This window comes from Colletotrichum fioriniae (genome assembly GCF_027942845.1).
Source record: "Colletotrichum fioriniae strain IMI 355084 chromosome Unknown scaffold_2, whole genome shotgun sequence".
Classification (NCBI taxonomy): domain Eukaryota; kingdom Fungi; phylum Ascomycota; class Sordariomycetes; order Glomerellales; family Glomerellaceae; genus Colletotrichum; species Colletotrichum fioriniae.
The window spans coordinates 2,587,365-2,607,333 of NW_027076838.1; the positions used below are offsets into that span (position 1 = coordinate 2,587,365).

General features: G+C 53.8%; 5 protein-coding genes across 5 annotated transcripts; 3 read left to right on the top strand and 2 right to left on the bottom strand.

The window, feature by feature from the left end:
* Positions 1–7,194: 7,194 nt before the first annotated feature.
* N0V96_002511 (uncharacterized protein) lies at positions 7,195–9,696 on the top strand (the record flags this gene model as incomplete). Its single annotated transcript, XM_053187449.1, has 4 exons — positions 7,195–7,233; positions 7,367–7,513; positions 7,585–7,598; positions 7,650–9,696. 4 exons carry the CDS (start codon positions 7,195–7,197, stop codon positions 9,694–9,696), a joined length of 2,247 nt encoding a protein of 748 aa, XP_053054953.1.
* A 674-nt stretch (positions 9,697–10,370) lies between these two features.
* Positions 10,371–10,885, bottom strand: N0V96_002512 (uncharacterized protein; the record flags this gene model as incomplete). The annotated part of the gene is made up of 4 exons (XM_053187448.1): positions 10,371–10,426; positions 10,516–10,623; positions 10,730–10,789; positions 10,858–10,885. 4 exons carry the CDS (start codon positions 10,883–10,885, stop codon positions 10,371–10,373), a joined length of 252 nt encoding a protein of 83 aa, XP_053054952.1.
* A 703-nt stretch (positions 10,886–11,588) lies between these two features.
* Positions 11,589–12,008, top strand: ECM39_1 (alpha-1,6- mannosyltransferase; the record flags this gene model as incomplete). Its single annotated transcript, XM_053187447.2, has 2 exons — positions 11,589–11,601; positions 11,674–12,008. 2 exons carry the CDS (start codon positions 11,589–11,591, stop codon positions 12,006–12,008), a joined length of 348 nt encoding a protein of 115 aa, XP_053054951.2.
* Positions 12,009–12,103: 95 nt separating this feature from the next.
* Positions 12,104–13,491, top strand: ECM39_2 (alpha-1,6- mannosyltransferase; the record flags this gene model as incomplete). Its single annotated transcript, XM_065756546.1, has 3 exons — positions 12,104–12,122; positions 12,205–12,631; positions 12,696–13,491. The coding sequence occupies 3 exons, from the start codon at positions 12,104–12,106 to the stop codon at positions 13,489–13,491; spliced, it is 1,242 nt and encodes a 413-aa protein (XP_065614915.1).
* A 799-nt stretch (positions 13,492–14,290) lies between these two features.
* On the bottom strand, positions 14,291–19,969 carry N0V96_002515 (uncharacterized protein; the record flags this gene model as incomplete). Its single annotated transcript, XM_053187446.2, has 2 exons — positions 14,291–14,482; positions 14,537–19,969. 2 exons carry the CDS (start codon positions 19,967–19,969, stop codon positions 14,291–14,293), a joined length of 5,625 nt encoding a protein of 1,874 aa, XP_053054950.2.

A 19,969-nucleotide genomic window follows, 5' to 3' on the forward strand; every position in this document is an offset into this window, starting at 1 on the left:
ACATTGCAGTCTGTCTCGTTCAAGTATGACTGTTGCATCGACACCCTTCAAAAGCATCTCTGTGTTTGCTTTTGCTACGAACCCAGGAATCTGTAGGAGGCACTTTGTATATGAAGACAGGTACAGTTGCCCACATATCCCATGTTCGTGGAGACTGCAATCAATTTTGTGTGTGTTTTCCCTCCCCCATCAGAGTCATCTGCCAGAGATCAATATGAAACTCGGAGGAGTTGTCTATCGAGCGGCACGTCTTGCCTTTGCGTTCTCCCCATCTCCGGGTTTTTCGTTTCATATAGTTCTTTCCCCTAGTCATCACTGGCGTGTCCCATCACTGATACGTCCGTTTCTGAGCTTGACTGGGGGGCAAACTTTGCTTGGGGATCCGGATTTTTTGACCGGTAGGTATATAACTTACTAGAACCAACGCGGTAATGAATCTGCGAATAATAATCAGTTGCTCTCGGTGTATTTGGATCCTCAGAGATCTATGACGAGGACAGGGGGACGATGGGGGGAGGGAGAACCGAGGGGTTTCCGGGGAAAACACCACGTCAGAATGAAAAAAAAGGATCTTGAAGCAAGACGGAATGCGTGCACATTATCGATTTGAACGACGTTCTTGAATACAAATTAGATCCAGGATTGAATATTGAATGCTGTGAGTATTTCCTAGCCCAGTCTTCCGTCTAAAAGCTAATGCCAACTATTAATGACCGGCTTTGTTCACCTGTTTGGACAACGACAGAGTGAATGCCGTCTTGCTAGCACATCCGCCTTTCCAACAATGAAAAGAAAAGGCCTCAACGTGGCCTTGGTTCTTGATCTTAAGGTTTGAGCTTCACGTTAGGGTTTGTCTCGAATTGTCATACGAAGGATAGCATCGTGTCAAAAGGTGCCCAACCCACACGATGTATAATGGGATAGGCAAATCAATCAACTAAGAGCGCCAGGTCACAATGTTGACCGACTTGTCAGAGGAGTCGTACATGACACTAGAAAACATTAGCTCCAACAGAAAGACGTGGTTTAAACGTTGACGAGAAAAAGGCCAGGCCCGGACGCCGGCGACGCCGGGGCGGGATACCACTCCACCTGCAGAGCGACTTAGCCGTCCGAACTTAGGCGCGGGGGACGCTCCGGCAGTCGTGCGCCGGCACCGGTAAAGGTCTCTCCGCAGTTGGACGGATAAGACTTCTGAGGCCTAACCCCCTGTACCCGGCCTCTGAAGAATCGAGGCTGCTCAAGTCTTGCTAAGGAACATTTGGAGCGTTGAATTGAAGAGTATAGAGCAATAACTCGTCATCTCACAGTGCTTGGGCGGCAGTGGGGAAAATGGCACCGAGGGATGCAGGGCATGACGTCCATGTCTTCCAGAAGTTCGTGGGAATCGGGCCGGTACGGGAGCGTGTGGAGGACGCTGACCTACCAGAAACCGTCAGTGTGCTGCACATCGTGGATGATGGAGCGCGGGTGGTTCTAGTGGTGGTGTCCGCAGATCGGTTCACTGCGACACCCTACCTAATGGTAGTGCCTGTTGGCCAAAGATGTCCGATGGATTAAGCCAAGTAAGCCAAGGCACGCCACGAGCGAGGCACAACGAAGATAGCTCAAGACACAATAGCTAAGTGGCGCGGGCGTTGAACGTCTGTCTTTTCCATCGGCCGCACTAGCCTCTCGTAAACAATGCAATGTCTCCCAAAGTTGTTTTCCGTTCGGGGGCTTTTCTTCGGAAAGTGACGAGGGGCTCTTGGGGCCCGCCCATGGATGATACATGTTATTGCTGCGGAGTTGTTGAGGAGGTGAGGATTTGGGAGTGAGCGTTCAGGATGGGCCATGATGGAATGGTTTCGATCGGACATGGATGCGACGAAGGTGCAGCAAAGAAGCGAATGGGTGTGATGCTGATTGGCAAGGTCGATTGGGCACTCTGTCGGTGTCGAGCGGATATCCCCCGCATAGATGCTGGCCAGGTACAATAGCGTTTCCCCATGCCTGGTGGGAGGGACATGCTGGAGTAAGGGGAGGCGAACAGCAGCAGATCGACAGAGCTTTGCTCCACTGCTGTGTTTGTGAAAAGACTCGGCGTGTGTCGGAGGGGAAAGACGGGAGACATGTCTTAAGATGGACCGAATAAGCACGGGAGGTGAGTTGACGAATGAGCTCGGGTCCAGCAGCGTGGATGAAGGTAACAACGGCGTCGTCCCCCGTCCAGCTAGACACGGAATCGGACCAGTAGCATCGAGCCGTCGTTCCTCTCACACCAACCGCGATGCAACAATGTTTTTCGGGGTGGCTGCACCGCACCAAGGGATCCAACACGGCGGAGAGGCCAGTGTAGGGGTTTAGAGGTAGTCGTATGTGGCCCTGGCCTGACATGACGGATCTACCAGCTGTTCATTGGTGCTCGCTCTCGCCCATTGTAGTGAATCTGCCATCTTCAGGTAAGGCGGGTTACGTTGCGTTGGTGTGCTTTTCACAACTCGCAACCTGTAAGAGAGAGGTGTCATGTCTGGGTTACCTACCGAGACGCTCCTGTGTGAGTCGCATGCTGCTGCGGCAAGGCTTCGAAGCATGGAACGAGAAGCCGAAAAAAAAAAAAACCTACAGGGACTCTGGCAGTTCATCAGGCCAAGGTTGTTGGCCGTGTCAAGAGGAGGTTGCAGAAAGCCTGTCCTGGACGATGTCCGTCTCATCGATCGTCGAGAAGACGGCAGTCTGCAACACCAACGACTCAGGAAGAACGCCTCTTTTTCCGGGGTGCGGGGACAAATTCAGACTTGAAGTCGGCAGCTAAGGCGCTGTAGTTTGTAGACTATAGATGTGTAAGCCGTCGGGTGCTTTTTCCCACCAAATAGAAGGTCTTGGAGAGCGCCCTCATCCCCGATTGAGCAACCGGCGTTTGAGGGGCAACAAAGCTTCGGTTGGTCTAGGGCGGCTAGGTTTGATGGGTAGAAAGCAAGAGACTGACTAACAGTGATTGAATTAGCAATGCGCTGCCCGGTTACCCTTGAGACTGAATGTTTGGGTGTTTGGACGGATAGTTCAGCAGAGTTCCAGATACTCTTCGTGACCATACGACCTCGGAGACATGCCGGGAAGGGATAGTCGGCCTGAGAAGCCATGTTCGTACCCGAAGCGCCTGTGTTCGGGGCTGTCTGTTTTGGACATTATTGGCAGCTAGGCCGAGCGACTTGCGGCCCCCACGTAGCGACTATACCTCGGGTGCTGCTGTGCCGCAAGACGCCAAAGGGGCTCGGATACAAGCAAGCGAATGAATTGCTGAGGACGTGTAGGCGATGGTGACGGGCGGTCGTCTGTTGTTCAGAATCAGGGGTCGTGATCTATTGACAACTTGACGTGCAAAGTCTAAGCAAAAGGACATGTTGAGCGTAAATCCTCACCAGCGGCGGTCGTTGGATCGAAAACGGGAGCCATTGAGCTGCAGCAGTAGGCCTCCAGGCTGAAGGACGTCAATATCGGGACCCAATCAAAGGCGCGTTGGACGTGAGGGTGCCATCAACAACCTTGAAACCTAGGGCACCAGTCGGGCGAGACAGATGAAGGAAGCAGGATGTCGACTGTGTACTGCGTAGGTGAGGTCAGGCCGATAGCGAGCGCCACGAATAGACAACGCTGGAAAGGCAGAACGGTCGGGACCAGGAACGAGGGACCAATGGGCAGCCCAGGGTAGCGTTCCAGTGGACCGTCGTGTCGGGGCATGGCAGGCGTGGTAGACATGTAACGATGAGGGCGACGAGGTTCCTCTGGTAGTTCTTCCCGGGCGGGTGAGGATGCGGGCTTTTGTCTCACAGTTCAGATAATCAGACCGCCGGTGGCGTCGTTCTCACAGTGAGTTGAAGAGTGGTGGGTGAGGTAAGCGGAGAAGTAGTGTATTCCGGGCTCATGTAGGTATCGTATTTCCATCAGAAGGGCGCGTGGAGTTCCAGGGATCTGACTTGGACCGTCTCGCTGCATAGGCGGATGTTTTGATTTCCATTTCCTTCCCACTATCTATTCCGCCGTGATGGCTGGAAGCCGCCGAAAGCTGGATAGCGGATGGGCACTGGATGCATTCTGTACAGTGGAGAGTACGGATAGGTACACTACGCCAGAGAGAACCCGACAAGCAGGATGCTGGGTGCTGGGCGAACCGTGACCGAATCGACAGGGACCTTGCCGCACATAGCCCTGGCCGTCTTGGTGTCTGGTCACCAGTGGGTCAAAGTGCGGAGAGCGAGGGTGCTCACATGGCAGGCTGTTAAGTGCTCCGTGCCTTGATGTTGGTCAGCAAGGCGGTTGGGCGACACGGGTGAGTTGGTGGAAACTGGAGGGCAAGGGTGGAAAGGACCACTTGAATGGTACTTTTAACGCTATCGGTAACGGCCTCTCTCGAGAGTGCTAGCAAGCCGTGGGCTGTCAATGAAGGGTTCGAAAAAGAGGTCGTATCTATCTGCACAGTACTTGAGCAGAAACACCAATAACAGTCGTTATGCCTTGTACTAGGTAGGAAGTCCGCAGTGGGAGGAGGCTCAGGCTTGCGGATGGCTCCCGCCTGGGCAAAAAGGCTCTTGCAGCAAAGAATGCCTCGCCCTATGGTGGAACATGCTATGGAAGGGTTGTTCTGCATGCTGTTGTGTGAGAGAGGCTGAGCTTGTCTTGTGCCCAGGCTGGCTTGGCTGCGGTGTATTCGTCTTGCGTACGAAGTATATGCCATGCCAAAGTTACTCGGAGAGGGAGAGAGGAAGCCTGACCAATCCGTAGTTAGATGCTGCGTCGCTGGCGTCCTGCAGAACATTTGCTCTATCCCACCATGCCTAGGTCGGGTCATGCTAGGAGGAGAGACGCGGCTGGCGAACAGTAGGTCGCATGTCCCAGTCCGGGGGAGCACTCTGCGAGGATTGTCGAGTTACTAGAGAGACGAGGCGGATGTGGAAGTCACCTGGGGCCTGGGAAAGGGTTAGACCAGGAAACATGTCGTCTGACACACAAAGTGCAGTCAGTTTCACGAAGGTGACGGAATGCAGATGTTGATGAGGACTGAAGAGTGGAGGTACGTACAGTGTTCGTAGGGTAAGGTTCCTAAGGTAGGTGCCTACCTTAAGGTACCTCAGAATGCTGGAGCCGACAGGACGGGCAGGAGACAACGACAAACAGTCATCGGTCGCAATCGGGTAAAGTGTTAGTGCCGCCAGTCACATTGCAGTCGCGGTTGCAGGCAGTTTCCCCCCTTCCACCTGCTATTCGCCTCGTCGTTTGGAAGCGCCGCCAGGAACACCCAGCCCTTCATCCTCGCCTCTTCGCACTCAACCCTCAACCTCGATTCATTGACAATGGTGGGTGCGCTCTCCCTCTCTCTCTCTCCCCCTCACCTGGGCTTGACGACGGCGAGAGACCGAGCACGGCAGGTGTGAGAGCAGAGCACCTCAGAGAGGGGAAGACGAAGAGAGATAGCGTCATGTCGGCCGTTATCTCCGTCCGTCGTCCGTCGTGGGCTCAGTTTTGTCAGGTCTACCTTACCGTCTGTCAACCTGCCAATCCGTAAGTCCACCTACCTAAGGAATATGCGATCCACTCGCAGTCTACCACCTACCAAGTGCTAACAGTACGTACCTTGGGCAATGTGCGACTGCGGCGCGGTCCTGCCTTTTCCCTGTCTTCCTACCTTGAAGCCTTCGTACCTTCGTGCCTTGGTCGGATCACGGGTCTCCAGCCTCTTCCAATTGCTGCCCGCCATCAGTAAGGTACGTATGTAGGTAGGTAGTTGTGGTAAGGTATTCATACCTACCTCAGTGTATCCGTAAGGTAAGGTCAGGAAAGTACTTGCAAGCTGTCGTTGTGCGTGCCTGTCACCTTTTCTTCTGAAGGCATCCTTTTATCCGTCCTCGTCACTTTTCTCCTCATTCCTCCACTTCTCCCCCAATCGCTTATCCAAAAGTGACAAAGTACTCCGTAAGGTACCTACCTACCTTACCGTCTATTGACCACCAGCAGGAGGAAGATCAAAAAAGAAGAAGAAAAAAAAAATACTTACTCCTCCGTCTGGAAAGCAAAAAGACGCCAAACTTGCTCCAGCCTCTCCATGCCACCCCCTGGTCAGAAACCCCATGTCTGGCCTGTCTAGCCCTGCACTCGAGAACGAACTAGCCCCCTTTCTGTGCACTGCAACCCTTCGATTCCTTCCACCGACCTCCACCTTCCCTCCACTGACACCGTCAGGTTGTGGGTTGTCCAGGTGGGGCCCCCTCGTCCTCGGTGTCCTCCCCACCACTCGCAGTCAGCCATTAACAAAAGTCACCCTCTTTTCCGTACTTGCGTACCACCACTTGCAGTAGTCGCTCCCGGCGCCGTGTGTCCATGGTCTCCTCCGTACCTTAGCTCGCAATGAAGTTCGCAGACTCCCGTCACTCAGGTCTACTGCGTAATATGCACTAAGTATCCATAAGGTACGGCTCTGGTCTGTCGCCTGTCCTGCTGGCTGAGAGTGAGAGGTGCGGCGTGCCCTGTCACCCATCGTACCTTAGGTCTGCCCGTCTGTCTGTCGCTGTCCCGTCCCTGTCGCGTCTGCCACTACGTACCCAATCCAGGCTCTCCAACCCACAACCTCGCCTCCGTCCTCCTTGTTACTTGCGCCCATCAACCCCAGGACCCCAAGTCTAACGTCCAAATCCCGCCCAGGGCTCCTCCGTCTTTTACCTACCTTGCTCTCACCCACGCAGCTGCGAGGTAACGCAGACTACGCCTCTTACCAATCCTCCCTTCCTCTTCTTCATCCTCTTCCCACATTGTCCCTCATCATCATCACGCTACTCCTCCTCTTTCTACTGCCAACACGGCTGGGTTGAGAGTTTGTGTCCTGGCAAATGCTGCTTCCACCACTGTTGCCCGCATCCCATCTTCCCTGACACCTCTCGTTCCTCTCTATTCCCACCCTGCTACCACAGACCACCCGTATCTTCGGCCGAATCACCGAGGGAAACGACCCCTACTCCTCTGCGCCACAATCGCGCGCATCTCTCGAATCCCCTCGGATACACGATAATACCTCTCCCGCAACTTTTCCGCAGTGTATCCTTCATCACGACGTCAATTGTCCATCGCATGGTACATTTCGCCATATCTGCGCGGCCGCCGTGAGCTTGTCTCGCCCAGACATCACCCTTCACGCCAAATCCACGACCCCAACAAGTCGCCAATATGGCTGGCTTCTTCAACAAACTGAAGAGCGCGGGCAATGTGCGTTCCCTCCTCTCGTCATTCCTTTGACTATGCCCTGCTTATCGCGTGTCCTGAAATCCTCTATTCTCTCCGCTGCTGCTGCTGCTGCTGCTCGCGCGTTCTTCTGACTGACAGACCTCGTCCCTCACAGACCACCTCGAGTCCAACAAGCAAAGATGTGCTGAGCAAAAAGGTCAAGGAGGAGCCAGCGCCGGAGCTCACACCTTTGGAAAAGATGCTGCAGAACGCTGGTCCATTGAGGGAAGACGGAACTGACAAGTTCTTCGGTCTGGAGAATGTAAGTTTTGGAAGCCACACCCAGCCTAGCGACCGCCTTCCCGAGACAATGAATGCTGACTGAACTCGTAGTTTGGTAACACTTGGTAAGCGATGGTATCATCACTACATTGTCTCTCATCTGCTGACGTGTCTAGTTATTGCAACTCGATTGTTCAAGCATTGTTCTACTCAGAATCCTTCCGAGACCACGTCGTCAAGTACCCCACACTATCACCTACCGATACCCCGAACGGAACTCGACCAAAGGTGAATGTGACGATCCGACCGCCAGTCGCGAAAGAGCCTCCGAATACGCCCGGAGCGAAACAGAAAGGCCTGAGTGCATCGGAGTCAATGAAGCGCAGGCAGGCCATCACAGCTGGAATGCCACCTCCAGGAGCGCCAGGTATACGACCTGAAGACAAGCCTGATTCGCCAGAGTACAAGAAGAAACATGCCATGATTAAGGGCCCGATTCTCGAGCTAGCACAAGAGAACCCCTCCGCCTACGGCATGGAAGAATGCACCTTCACCGGTCTCAAAGACATCTTCCAGGCACTTATCGAGAGCAATACTAGGACAGGCGTGTTGAGCCCTCAGCGATTCCTGGAAATCTTCAAACGAGACAACGAGATGTTTCGAAACTCGATGCACCAGGATGCTCACGAGTTCTATGGTCTCGTTTTGAACGATGTCATCTCCAACGTGGAAGCAAATGCCAAACGAATTCAAGAGCGACAGGCCGAGAATAAAGACGGACTGATCCAGTCAGTGGAGAACGCTCTTGGCGCGACTAGTCTGATAAACCGACCAGTGAATGGTGTGGGATCTCCCGGAACCGGCTGGGTTCATGACATCTTTGAGGGTGTATTGACCTCCGAAACCAAATGCCTGACCTGCGAAACGGCCTCGCAAAGAGATGAGACGTTCCTGGATCTGTCCATCGACCTCGAGGAGCATTCGTCAGTTACGTCTTGCTTGCGCAAATTTTCCGCTGAGGAGATGTTGTGTGAGCGCAACAAATTCCACTGCGACCATTGTGGTGGGCTTCAAGAGGCCGAGAAGCGCATGAAGATCAAGCGTTTACCAAAGGTTCTCGCGTTGCACCTGAAACGATTCAAGTATACCGAGGATTACAGTCGACTGCAGAAGCTCTTCCATCGGGTCGTCTATCCGTACCATCTGCGCATGTTTAACACGACCGACGATGCAGAAGATCCTGATCGACTCTATGAACTATACGCTGTCGTTGTTCATATCGGTGGAAACGCCTATCACGGCCACTACGTATCAGTGATCAAGACGAAAGATCGGGGTTGGGTTCTGTTTGATGACGAAATGGTGGAGCCGGTCGACAAACATTTTGTGCGGAACTTCTTTGGGGACAAGCCTGGCATGGCATGTGCATATGTCCTCTTCTATCAAGAAACCACCTTCGAGAAGGTACAAGCTGAGATGGAGGCTGAGGGTCTGGAGGAGGTCAAAATCGCCAGTGAGGCCGCTAATGTTGCTCATGAAAATGGCCAACCAAACGGTACGACACCGCTCTCGAAACAGTTTACGCAACCAGTCAGTCCTATTGAGGAACGAGAGCCGCTGCCCAGTCTGGCACATGCACAGACGGCCCCAGGCAAGGTGGATGCTCCGCCACCCGAGAAGCTTCCTCCTCCTGTGACAGATACACCGGCCACTCCTGCTGTCCCCCCAATCCCATCCAACCTCGCCAGATCAAACACGGGCGCCAAGGCAGACAAGTCTAAGGAAGACAAGAAGCGGGAGAAGAAGGAGCAGGAAGCAGCGGACAAGGCCAGAAAACAAGCTGAGAAAGAGCAGGAGAAGCTCAAAGACAAGGAACACCGAGAGAGTATGGCCAGGGCAAGAACGGCTCATGCACGAGAAGCCGAAGATATGCGCAGAGCAATCAAGGCCAGCATGCAATCAGCAGAAGGAGACACCAAGAAGAAGGAGTCGTCAAGCTCAGGCAGTTTCCTTAACCGATCCAGCCGTGCTAGCAAATCGATGAGCAGGAAGAGTTTTGGATTCCTCAGCAAAGACAAGGACAAGGCTGAATCGCACCAGTCATCTGAGAATGGGCACGCCAGCCCAGAAGGCATGCCGAGTCAGCCCGAGAAGCCCAAAGAGTTGAGGGAGCGATTCAGTTTCAACCTCGGCCGGAAGAAGAGCGGCAATCTGCTGTCATGAGGTGGCGCATGAGGTTCTAACGATTCACCTGAAGATTTTGATATTTGACAGTACATACAGTAAAAAAACAGGAGCCAAGATCAGGACTCTGCACGATGTACAACCCACGCGGCTAGCGTCAGGCGCGCATCTAGTCCGTCGGCTGTATGGACGTTTAGGAGATTGGGGAAGTGGCGTCATGCGCAGATACCCAGGCATGGAGTGGTTTGCTTGGATAATACTTTTTTCCACTTAATGATGCAAAAGAGGAATACGTTGTGATGAAGGCATCTTGAGCGTTAGTTACTTTCCCCTGGCACCTACCTCATCGGGCTGTATGATAGCGCAAGGTGTGATCAACCAAAGACAGTACAGAGCATGTGAGAGCAGAAAGGCTCTCTCGAGTTCTAATACTCGGGTTGAAACAATGAAAGCCTCCTCACTACCTGATTGTGATATTACATTCGCCGGTCTTTGCAATGTTACCCGGGACATTTTCATACACGGTACACACGTGCGTGCCATTGGCAGCCAAAACCCCAACCGCTCTCCATCCTTTAACGCCGGTTCGTTACCATGATGCGATGTTGTGAAAGTGGAAAAGTCCAAGCCATATACGATGCATTAAAGAGCAGCAGCCCCCTTCATTTTTTGTGTCTTTCTATATCTTATTTCTTACAACCCCGACCGGCACCTTATCCGAGGATGAGTTCGTACAGGATGATGATAGTGTTGATTCCGATCAAGGGTACTGTAGCAGAGTGTCAGCATGGCGTTGTTTGTGGATTTGCGCATGTAGAGAGAGAGAGAGGGAGGAAGGGAGGGGATGTAGACACGTACTTCTCATCAGTGTCCGTACGCTGGCGATCAAGTTGATAATCTTTGCCTTTACGCTTGCGTCGTTGCTTGAGCCAAAGGTCGGGTCGTAGGAGGAGGGGGATAGGTTGACTAGAAGGACGTCGCGGTTAGCTATTGTAAATGTCTCTTTTTTTTCCTCCGGAGGGGGAAGGGCGCAGAACGGCAATGTTGCTGGGTGAGATTAGGCGGAACATACTGCGCGCGAGGAAGCGGTCTTCGGAGAGGACTGCGATGGCGTTGATGAGGAGGACGGCGACTGGGAGGAGAAGAAGGAATGTCAGTTTAGGTCGGGAAAGCTTCGAGGGGCAAATGATTTGGACATACTGTAGAGGAAGTTTCCTAGGATATACATCTTGGCGGTTTTGATGTTGGCTTGGGGAAGCCCTGGACGCGCCAAAGTGCGGTTTTGGTGTTGTTGTGTCCTTTCCGTGGGTAGAGCTTGTAGGAAAGGGGGGCCGTAGCTCTTGTCGTTCGAATTGAAGCCAGGTGGTGATGGTGTTGCGCTGCGCTGTCCAGAGCTTACCTTGGGAGGGATGGGATGCGCCGTCAGAGGTGGGGAGGCGTATTTGATCCGTTCCGAAGGAGAATCCCTGCAATAGATAGGTACCCCGTAAGGTAAGGTAGCCTGTCACTCTGTCCACACTGCAGGAGCGGCGTGGCTGAACCCCCAAGTTCTAACAGACAGCTTGCATTGAGTGGTGCTGGTGGTGCTGGGCCGTGCACGGACGCTCAGAGCTTCACCCTTTCAATGGCATTTGGATCTGCACGAGACGCCAGCTTACACTTGCTTCAAAGTGAAAAGGAGTGGAAATCGTGAGAAGCAAGAGAATTGAGGGTCAAATGAGGCAAAGGGAAAAGCACAGGGCAAATTGTTTCAAAAACCCACTTCTCATTCTTCACTCCCATCTTTTTCTTGCTTCTTATTCACCTTGGGCCTTTTCTGTTCTCTGTGAATATTCCAGCAATGAGATAGTCAGTCACCACCGACAACCTCCTTCACCTACCTTCTGCAACGACATCTCATAGCTTCTGCCCTCCTAGCCGGCTCCGTTACAATGAAGCTCCTAGGTAATTCAAACAAGAAACCCACAAATTCCTCATCACAGCTCAGAAAAAAGAGAACTAACCAGTTACCCTCAGATAACGCTCTCCTGGGCCTCATCCCAACCCTCATCACCCTCCACCTCATCCTGGCCCCGGACACAAAAGTAGAGGAATCCTTCAACATCCAAGCCACCCACGACGTCCTCGTCTACGGCACGCCCACCCACGACGTTGCCGCCCGTCTTAGGGCCACCTACGACCACTTCGAATTCCCCGGCGCGGTGCCCCGCACATTTGTCGGCCCCGTGCTGCTCGCCGGCCTCGGCGGGCCCCTCGTCAACCTCATCGGCTTCGCGCACGCCCAGCTTGTCGTCCGCGGGCTGCTGGGCCTCGCCAACGCCGCCGCCCTCGTCGTGTTTGCCAGAGCCTGAGAAAGGGACTGGGCGAGGGCGTCATGAGGTGGTGGGTTCTGTTGCTCGTCGGCCAGTTTCACGTCATTTTTTATGCGTCGAGGACGTTGCCCAACATGTTTGCCTTTGCTTTGAGTGAGTTTTCTGTCTCTTCTAACCCCCCTTTTTTCTTAACCCCCTTTCGAAACTCGAGATTCCTAACGAAACACCCTCACAGCAACCCTCGCGTCCGCAAACCTCCTCCCAAACCAATCCCCGCAATCCCACCTCCCGCGCCTTCGTGTAGCCCTCTCCCTCCTCGTCTTCGCCGCCGCAATCTTCCGCTCCGAAGTCGCCCTCCTCCTCGCCACGACGGGCCTCCACCTCCTTCTCACCCGCCAGCTCACGATCCCCCAGCTCGTCCGCCCCTTTCTCATTGCCTTCGTCGTCGCCCTCGCCGTCTCCGTACCCCTGGACTCGTACTTTTGGCAAAAGCCCCTCTGGCCCGAGCTCTGGGGCTTCTACTACAACGCCGTCCTCGGCTCCTCGTCCAACTGGGGCGTCTCCCCCTGGCACTACTACTTCTCCTCCGCCCTCCCGCGGCTCCTCGTTAACCCTCTTACCTTCACCCTCCTGATCCCGCTCGCCCTCGCGCAGCCCGGCACGTCCCGCTCCGCCGTGGGACTCGTCATCCCGCCTCTCCTCTTCGTGGCCATCTACTCTCTCCAGCCGCACAAGGAAGCCCGCTTCATCTTCTACGCCGTCCCGCCCCCTGACAGCCGCCGCTGCCCAAGGCGCAAACTTCATCTTCACCCGCCGCGCCAAATCCGCCCTCTACGCGCTCGGCTCCCTCCTCCTCGCCCTCAGCGTCCTCGCCGCCCTCGCCGCCTCGACGGGCATGCTCCTCCTCTCCTCCCTAAACTATCCCGGCGGCGACGCCCTCCGCCAGCTGCACGCCCTCGTCGCCGCGTCCCCCGCCAGCTCCTCCGTGACGACCGTCCACACCGACGTGCTGAGCTGCATGACGGGCGTTACCCTCTTCACCCAGAACCGCGTCGGCCTGCCCAAGAACCCGCACTCCCGCGCCCTCGAGACCGCTCTCCAACAAGACTCCTCCTATTCATCATCAACACCAGGCACGGATCCGATCCTCGCATTCGATAAAACAGAGGACAAATCCATCCTCTCCGACTCGGGCTTCTGGTCCCGCTTCGACTACGTTCTCGCCGAGGACACGGCCTCCGTGAAGGGTGGCCAGTGGGAGACGATGGGCGTCGTGCAAGGGTACGCCGGCATCGAGGTTCTGAGACCGGGTTCAGGTTCCGCTACCTCGTCCGGGGAAGGGGACGAAGAGGCTGGGGAAAGCAAGATCCTAGGTAGAGGCCTCGTTGTCAAACGCTTACGGGATTTCGTACGGAGCGTGACGGGCGGCTGGTGGGTTGGGCCGCGGATGGAGCCGCGGATACGCATCATGAAGCGGGCCAAGGATATTGGTGGCGCCAGTGCCCGCATCGTGTCTTCATAAACGGTATGGTGTCTTTATAGATAGATGGTGTGTAAGAATACAAAAAGAACGCATCAATACCCAGATGGTCCGAGATTCCTTATTTGAAGAAAGGCACAAGTCTCTAGTTGATGGAAGACAATACTAGGTATTCAATCGTTTCATACGCCGTGCGGTATGCTCCGGCTTTGTGGCAATAAGACAAGAGCAGACACTATCCTACCACAAAAGGCCAACCAGTGCAAGCAAGGCCTCGTTTCCTCTCTCTCTCTCTCTTCAACACCAACAACAACCCTGAACACTGCCAATGCCAATGCCAATGCCAATGCCACTGTCACCAACCAACCCTTCCGCCATCCCAAAATGACTAAGACTTTTCATGTTTTCAATCCATGCCAGCACACAGTCCGGCCCCGTCCTTGCCGTGGTCCCAATCCACCCACCCTGCCCTGGTCCCATCCACCGCCTTTTCCTCCATCCAACACGCTTTCCACGACCAGCCGGTCGGAGCAGCTCACTAGCCCAAGCCCTGGGTAACCCAACTTTCTGAAACAATGACATACGGAAAGCAGTTTGGTCGAAACTGCGGCTCGCTAAAATTGTCTGGGTGTCGTAATCGCATGATACAGTAATGGAATATGTATATAAGAGGCGCCTTCCCCCCTCCCCCTGAAAGAAACGGGTATCCAGGTATTGTTGTTGTTGTTCTCGTTGTTATTGTTGTTGCTTTAGTGGTAGACGGGATGCTGTCTTGCATCGTAGGTATACTATATGAGGTCGCAGCAAGGGAATCATGAAATGAACGCTCGCCACGCTTCTCTCACTCCGTTTCGCTCCCGTCATCTTCAGTGTCGTTCAACTCGCCATACAACGCCTTATACCGTGCCAGCTCGGCCATCTGCTTGGCAACCTGGTCAAGAATATCGCTCATGGGACCTCGCATATCCTCGAGTTGTTGCAGTGGAGCGCTGCCGAAGGCAATATGGCGAAGCGACAAACTCGTCACGCAGGTCTGGCAATTGGTTAGCAAAGGCCCTTCACAAACAAGCACCGTGTCAGGACTTACCTCTATTCTGCTCACTTGATGCTCCATGAAGTTGAGCAGGAATCGTTCCGTGACCTCACCTCCTCGGTGTTTCATTCTCTCCAACAACTCTGTTTCGGGTGGCTGTAAGCCCTGGCCAGATACATTTTCTAGTGAGCTGCACAACATCTCCAGCCGTAGGCTGACACGCCACAAAGCCCAGATTGATTCCGTGTCGAAGGCCAACTCACTGCCTGCTTGGAGAATGGCGGGTTTGTCGACTTCGGTCCGCTGTTCGTGTTGTTGATGATGGTCAATACGGCCTGCAAGTGCATGCGGGTACAAGGAGTATACGACTTCCGGGTTCTCAAGGCCTTTGAGCTTCTTTTCGCCCATTTCCTTCACCTCAAAGCCTTGAGAGCTGAGAGATCGCAGGTCTTTTCGAATTGCCGAACCCATCTGGTCGTCATCAAAGGTATCTTCGGATCCAGTCGAGCCGTTTCTGTCTGTGTCCTGATAGTTCTCCAGACAGCGCTGGATTTCTGAAATGAAATCAGATGACACGGTGATTTGTCCACCATCAGCAACGGACGAGATACGAGATGCTTTGTTGACCATTGGACCAAAGTAGTCCATACGTCTCGTAACAGGGTCCATCTCACTGACTGCTTCACCGAAGTGAATGCCCATGCGTACGGAGAGACCCTTGAAGATCAGAGCATTGTCCTTGTCGTAAAGTGCCTGGCAGGAAACGGAGTTGATCACTTCGGAAGGCCAATTGACATCCAGCAACGACATCTGAACGGCAAAACACCAGAGAAGCGCCGATGTGGCTGTCGGGAAAGAGACCATAAACGCATCTCCTTCAGTCTTCACTTCGTAGCCACCAATCCTTCGTAGCTGCCGACGCATGACCTCGTTGTGCAGCTTGATTGCAGATCTCATGGCAGCGGGGTACATCTCCCATAGAGTAGTCGAATTCTTGATATCAGTGAAGGCGATGGAGACGTTGCCTGTCGGGGCTGGAATCTCAGCCTCAAGACGTTGTAGACTTGAGTCGAGAACGTCGGCCTTATTTCTCTTGCCTCTTCGCATGGGCTGCTGGAGATCTTCCGGTACGCCCGAGGGATACAGAGACATACTCTGACCACGATGAAGCCTTGACCGTTCAACCCGCCTCTTAAGGTCGGCGACGCTCATCATCATGACCATGATCTTGTTGGTGGCGCCATAGGCGATGGCCAAATCACGAAGCTTTTGCGATGCTCTCATCAAGTCACCACGTTCCTGCCTGGCAAAGTCAACCACCAGAGCGGGATCCAGATACTCCCAAAACTCTCTGGTGGCAATCAAGATAATGTCATCCTGCTCACGGATCGTGAAGTTGCTAACGTAGGGAGCGGCTTGAACCGCTGGCATCAAGTCTACGTAGCCAAAGGCTCTGGAAACCTCGAGCAGGTCGTTCAATCTGCCATTCCGCGAGACCCAGCCTCCAGCCTCACGAATGCGTTGGCGCTCGCTTGGTTCTGCCGGATCGTGCTTTCGCGTGAGGATCCTGTGAGAGCCGTCGGTCTGGATCAGCATAGCTTGCGCGTCGCCCACGTTGGCGACGTAGAGCTCAGTGTTCTGAAGATAGACCACGGTGGCAACACCACCAGAGTTGAGATCCTCCTTGCTCAACACAACTGGCGTTGCAGAGCCTCTATGCGTCTTTTGCGAGCGCTCTTCAGTGTGTTGGATGGCGATGGTGACGAGGTCCTTGTTGAGAGACAAGAAAGCTCGCCTCAGAGCATCCGCTGGCGTCTCATTGAGACGCGTCTTGAGGCCCTTCAACTCCATACCAAAGATGTGACCAAAGTTTTCATGCAAATACTTGGCAATCTTGGAACCCCCACTGGAGAGAGCCTGCCCGTCGAACAAACCAAGCAAAGTCTCAGTCTCCGTGGAGTTGTATCGAGGAACCACGAGATCGATGGTGGACAAGTGCTCATTCTTGCCCAGCGTGTCGGCCATGCCGTATGGGAGATGACCGGCAAGAGAACCTGATGTTCGCACACGGCGATCCTCACTTTGATCGGGAATCGTAGGCTGTGTGAGTGTGACATCCATGAGACCCAAGACCCTCAGATTCGAGAGCCTGTTAAAGTCGGCGAGAGATTCTCGGTTCGTCACAGTCGGACCAACAGTGGTCTGTTTGATCTCCAAACGCTTGTTGCCCGAAAGATTGAGGTATCTAAGGTTGGGGTTGAGGTTCCAGTTCCAATCGTAAGGAACGTTAGAGATGTTGTATTTCAAGGAGTTGCTGCCGCAGTCCAAGACCGCAAGCTTCTTAGCCCTGGATATGTCGGCCGGCAGGTTGGTGAACTTGTTCCCGTTGATATGCAACACCTGCAGCAGACTGGCGTCTTCAAGATCATCAGCCGGTAATGTCGTCAGCTCGTTTCCAGAGAGGTAAAGCTCCACCATCTGCGGCCAGCTCTTGATTGATCTTTGTGGCATGTCGTTGATGTAATTCCAAGACAAGTTGAGGACGCGCAACTCGTTGAGCATTGTGATCTGGTCAAACACTTCGTCGTCAAGCTTGTTCTCAGCCAAGTACAGATTGCGCAGAGATCCTGCAAAAGTCGTATAGAGTCTTGACGACAGACTGGAGTCTTTCCTTGCGGTCGCAGATGGTGGGAGCGGTGGCACAGTGCCGGCCGATGTGGACCTAGACACCACCGACGTCTTGCGGCCACCCTTACCGTAGACTGACACCACAGAGCTCTTCCTGTCACCACCGCCTGGTACAGGCGATGGCCCAACGCTCAACAGCGTTGATGATGAGTTCTGGCTCGGTCTCCTGGATGCATCCGGTGATTCTTCCAAGGGAGATTGGGCAATGCGCTCCATCGGGTTGGCCTTGTTCACAGCAGCTGGCGTCTGTGATTCTTCGCCTGATGGCCGTGGTTGTCTGGAGCCTGGCTTGGGGAAGTTTTCCAAAATATTGGAAGATGCGTTGAGAGTCTCGAGCTTATTAGCCCACCACAGCTCCATCGGCAACTTTCTGATGTTATTCCTCCGCACGTCCAACACTCGCAGCTCTGTGAGACATCCTATTGATGGCGGAAGTTCCGCTACGTTGTTGTTGGCAATGCTGAAGTGTTCCAGCTTGCTGAGATTGCCGATGAGGGGCGGCAGGGAAACGAAGTAGTTCTTGTCCAGCACAAGACGCTCAAGGTTCAACATCATGTTAAACGTCTCGTCGATACTCGCAAGTTGACAATGAGATAGATTTAGCATCTTCAACGTCAGGACCGGCTCGTTGATCTCGAACTTGGTGATTGGGTTAGAGTTCAATTTTAAGCTCCGTATCCTGTCGAAGCTGCCGATAAACTGTGAGATGCTGTTGTGGTCTGCAGAGAGAATCTCTAGCTTGGGAAGCAATGAAATGATATCGATGCTCGTAATAGCGTTGTACTTGATGTCCAACTCTCGAAGGCCCTGCAGCTCGCTGAAAGTGTCGGGTAGCGCACTTGATAGCCTGTTGTTGGTTATGACAAACTTTTCCAAGTTTCTTAGTCTCCCAATCTCGTTAGGTAGACTGCTTATCGAGTTGAAGCTCAAGTCCAACTCAACGAGAGTCTCTACCTGGCAAAGGAACAGTGGGAACTTGTCCAAAAAGTTGGATGAGATATTGAGGTTCCGCAGAGCCCTGTAGGCACCGAAATACGGCGGGAGTGCCTTGAGACGGTTATTGGCTATGTTGAGCTTGAGTATGCCTTGCAGACCGTTCAGTTCAGCGTGGTCCAGCTGTTCCAATCGGTTGTTCGACACATCGAGGTATGTCAGCTTTGCCGCCTTGCCCAAACTGGGGGGTAATCTTCGTGCTTCGTTGTTGTTGAACTTGATATCTCTCAAATTTTGACATGACTGGATAAAGTCGCGAGGGAGATCCAGTGAGAGGTTACGCGAGAGGTTTAGCGATATGATCTCAGAGGCTTTGGAGTAGAGCGAAATCGGGATGGTAATAAGGTTGCGGCCAGCAAGGTCGACATGGTTGAACTTCTGTATGCGTCCAAGTCCAAGATCATTCGTGACGGAGTGGAAATCGCTCTCTCTTGAGGAGAGGAACATAAAACGGCACAGATAGCTGTTGTCCTCCCGACCGACGTCTTCGATCCGGTCCCGCTCCTCGTAACCAATTTGTTGCAGGAGTCGCTTCTGCATCAAGAGCGGACGCTCGGGAGCTGCGAGCACCCGGACCAAGTCATGCTTCTTAAGAATGATGTGGTAATTCTCCAGCCCGTCCGTAGCGTAAGTCTTCTTGATAAGCTGTGATATAACATCGGTAACGCTCGCATCGAGAGCCATGGACAAAGTCGCAAATGTCCCGTCGGATCTGAAGATTCGGATGCAGTAAGGTGTCATCTTCTCGTCGGGCCGAGGTGGACTGCCAATATCGTCAATGTCTGGCGCCTGGTAGGTGGTGTCCTCGGTATTACGACGCACAGCCCAGCTGTCCGGCGCGTTCCAAGAACCATTGGGTCCGAGGACAGCATCGGGCTTCGCGGGCACTGGAGGTGGTTGTTCGACTTTTTCGGCATCGCCAATGCTGGAGAAGACGCCGCTGTCCATGGGTGTCAAGGGTTGGGGCTTCGTAAGGATACCGTCCATGTCGCTCAGGTTGGTGTCCAAGTGAATTCCTCCAAGCGATCCGAGATTATTGTTCGCTCCAGGCTGCCTGTCCGTCGGTCCAATCAGCTCATCCGGCTCCATAGTCCGTTGTTGCCGGCCTTTGCTCTTGGAAAACGGGAATCTGTTATTGAACGTCTGGTTTCGTTGGTTGTACGCTGCTAGTCGAGGATCCTGGTCTGAACCAGGCTCGGTACCTGAGAAGGCGAGCGGGAAGGTTGAAGGCGACAGCTCGGGTCTAGCGAATTCGGGACGAGAAGGCTTGGTAGCCAGTGACCGAGTCGAACCGGGCAGATCGCGTAGTCTAGACGCTCCGTCATCTTTGTCCTTGTTCCGCCGTAGACGATGCAATAAGTTTCTCTTGGAATGATGCTGCGGCTGCTGCTGTTGCTGCTGCTGGCCGCTGGGCGACGTGGAGCCATCGACAGTGCCATGTCTCGAACTGAAGTAGCCGCCGCTCGGCGTCGGGCTTTGGGCGCGGGATCGATTGGAGCCGTACATGACTGTCGCTGCTGAGCCGCCGCGCTCTCGAGGGTTCTGTTGAACTTGCAAGCTGGCCTGCGAATCTTCCCTGCTTACAGTCGGTCGCAGGGCCCTGCCATCATCAATGCTCCTGTTGTGTCGATGGTGGTGGCCAGGGAGATGCACGATTGAATGGCCGGAGCGGCTGGATGAGGAGGTCTTTGGTGGATTTTGCGGGTTGTTGGGATTTTCGTTGTTCATGTAACGTTCGCGGTCGGGGCCGCTCAAAATGTCTCTGACTGGGGCTTCGCCGAACCTGGCAATATCCTTGAAGCACAT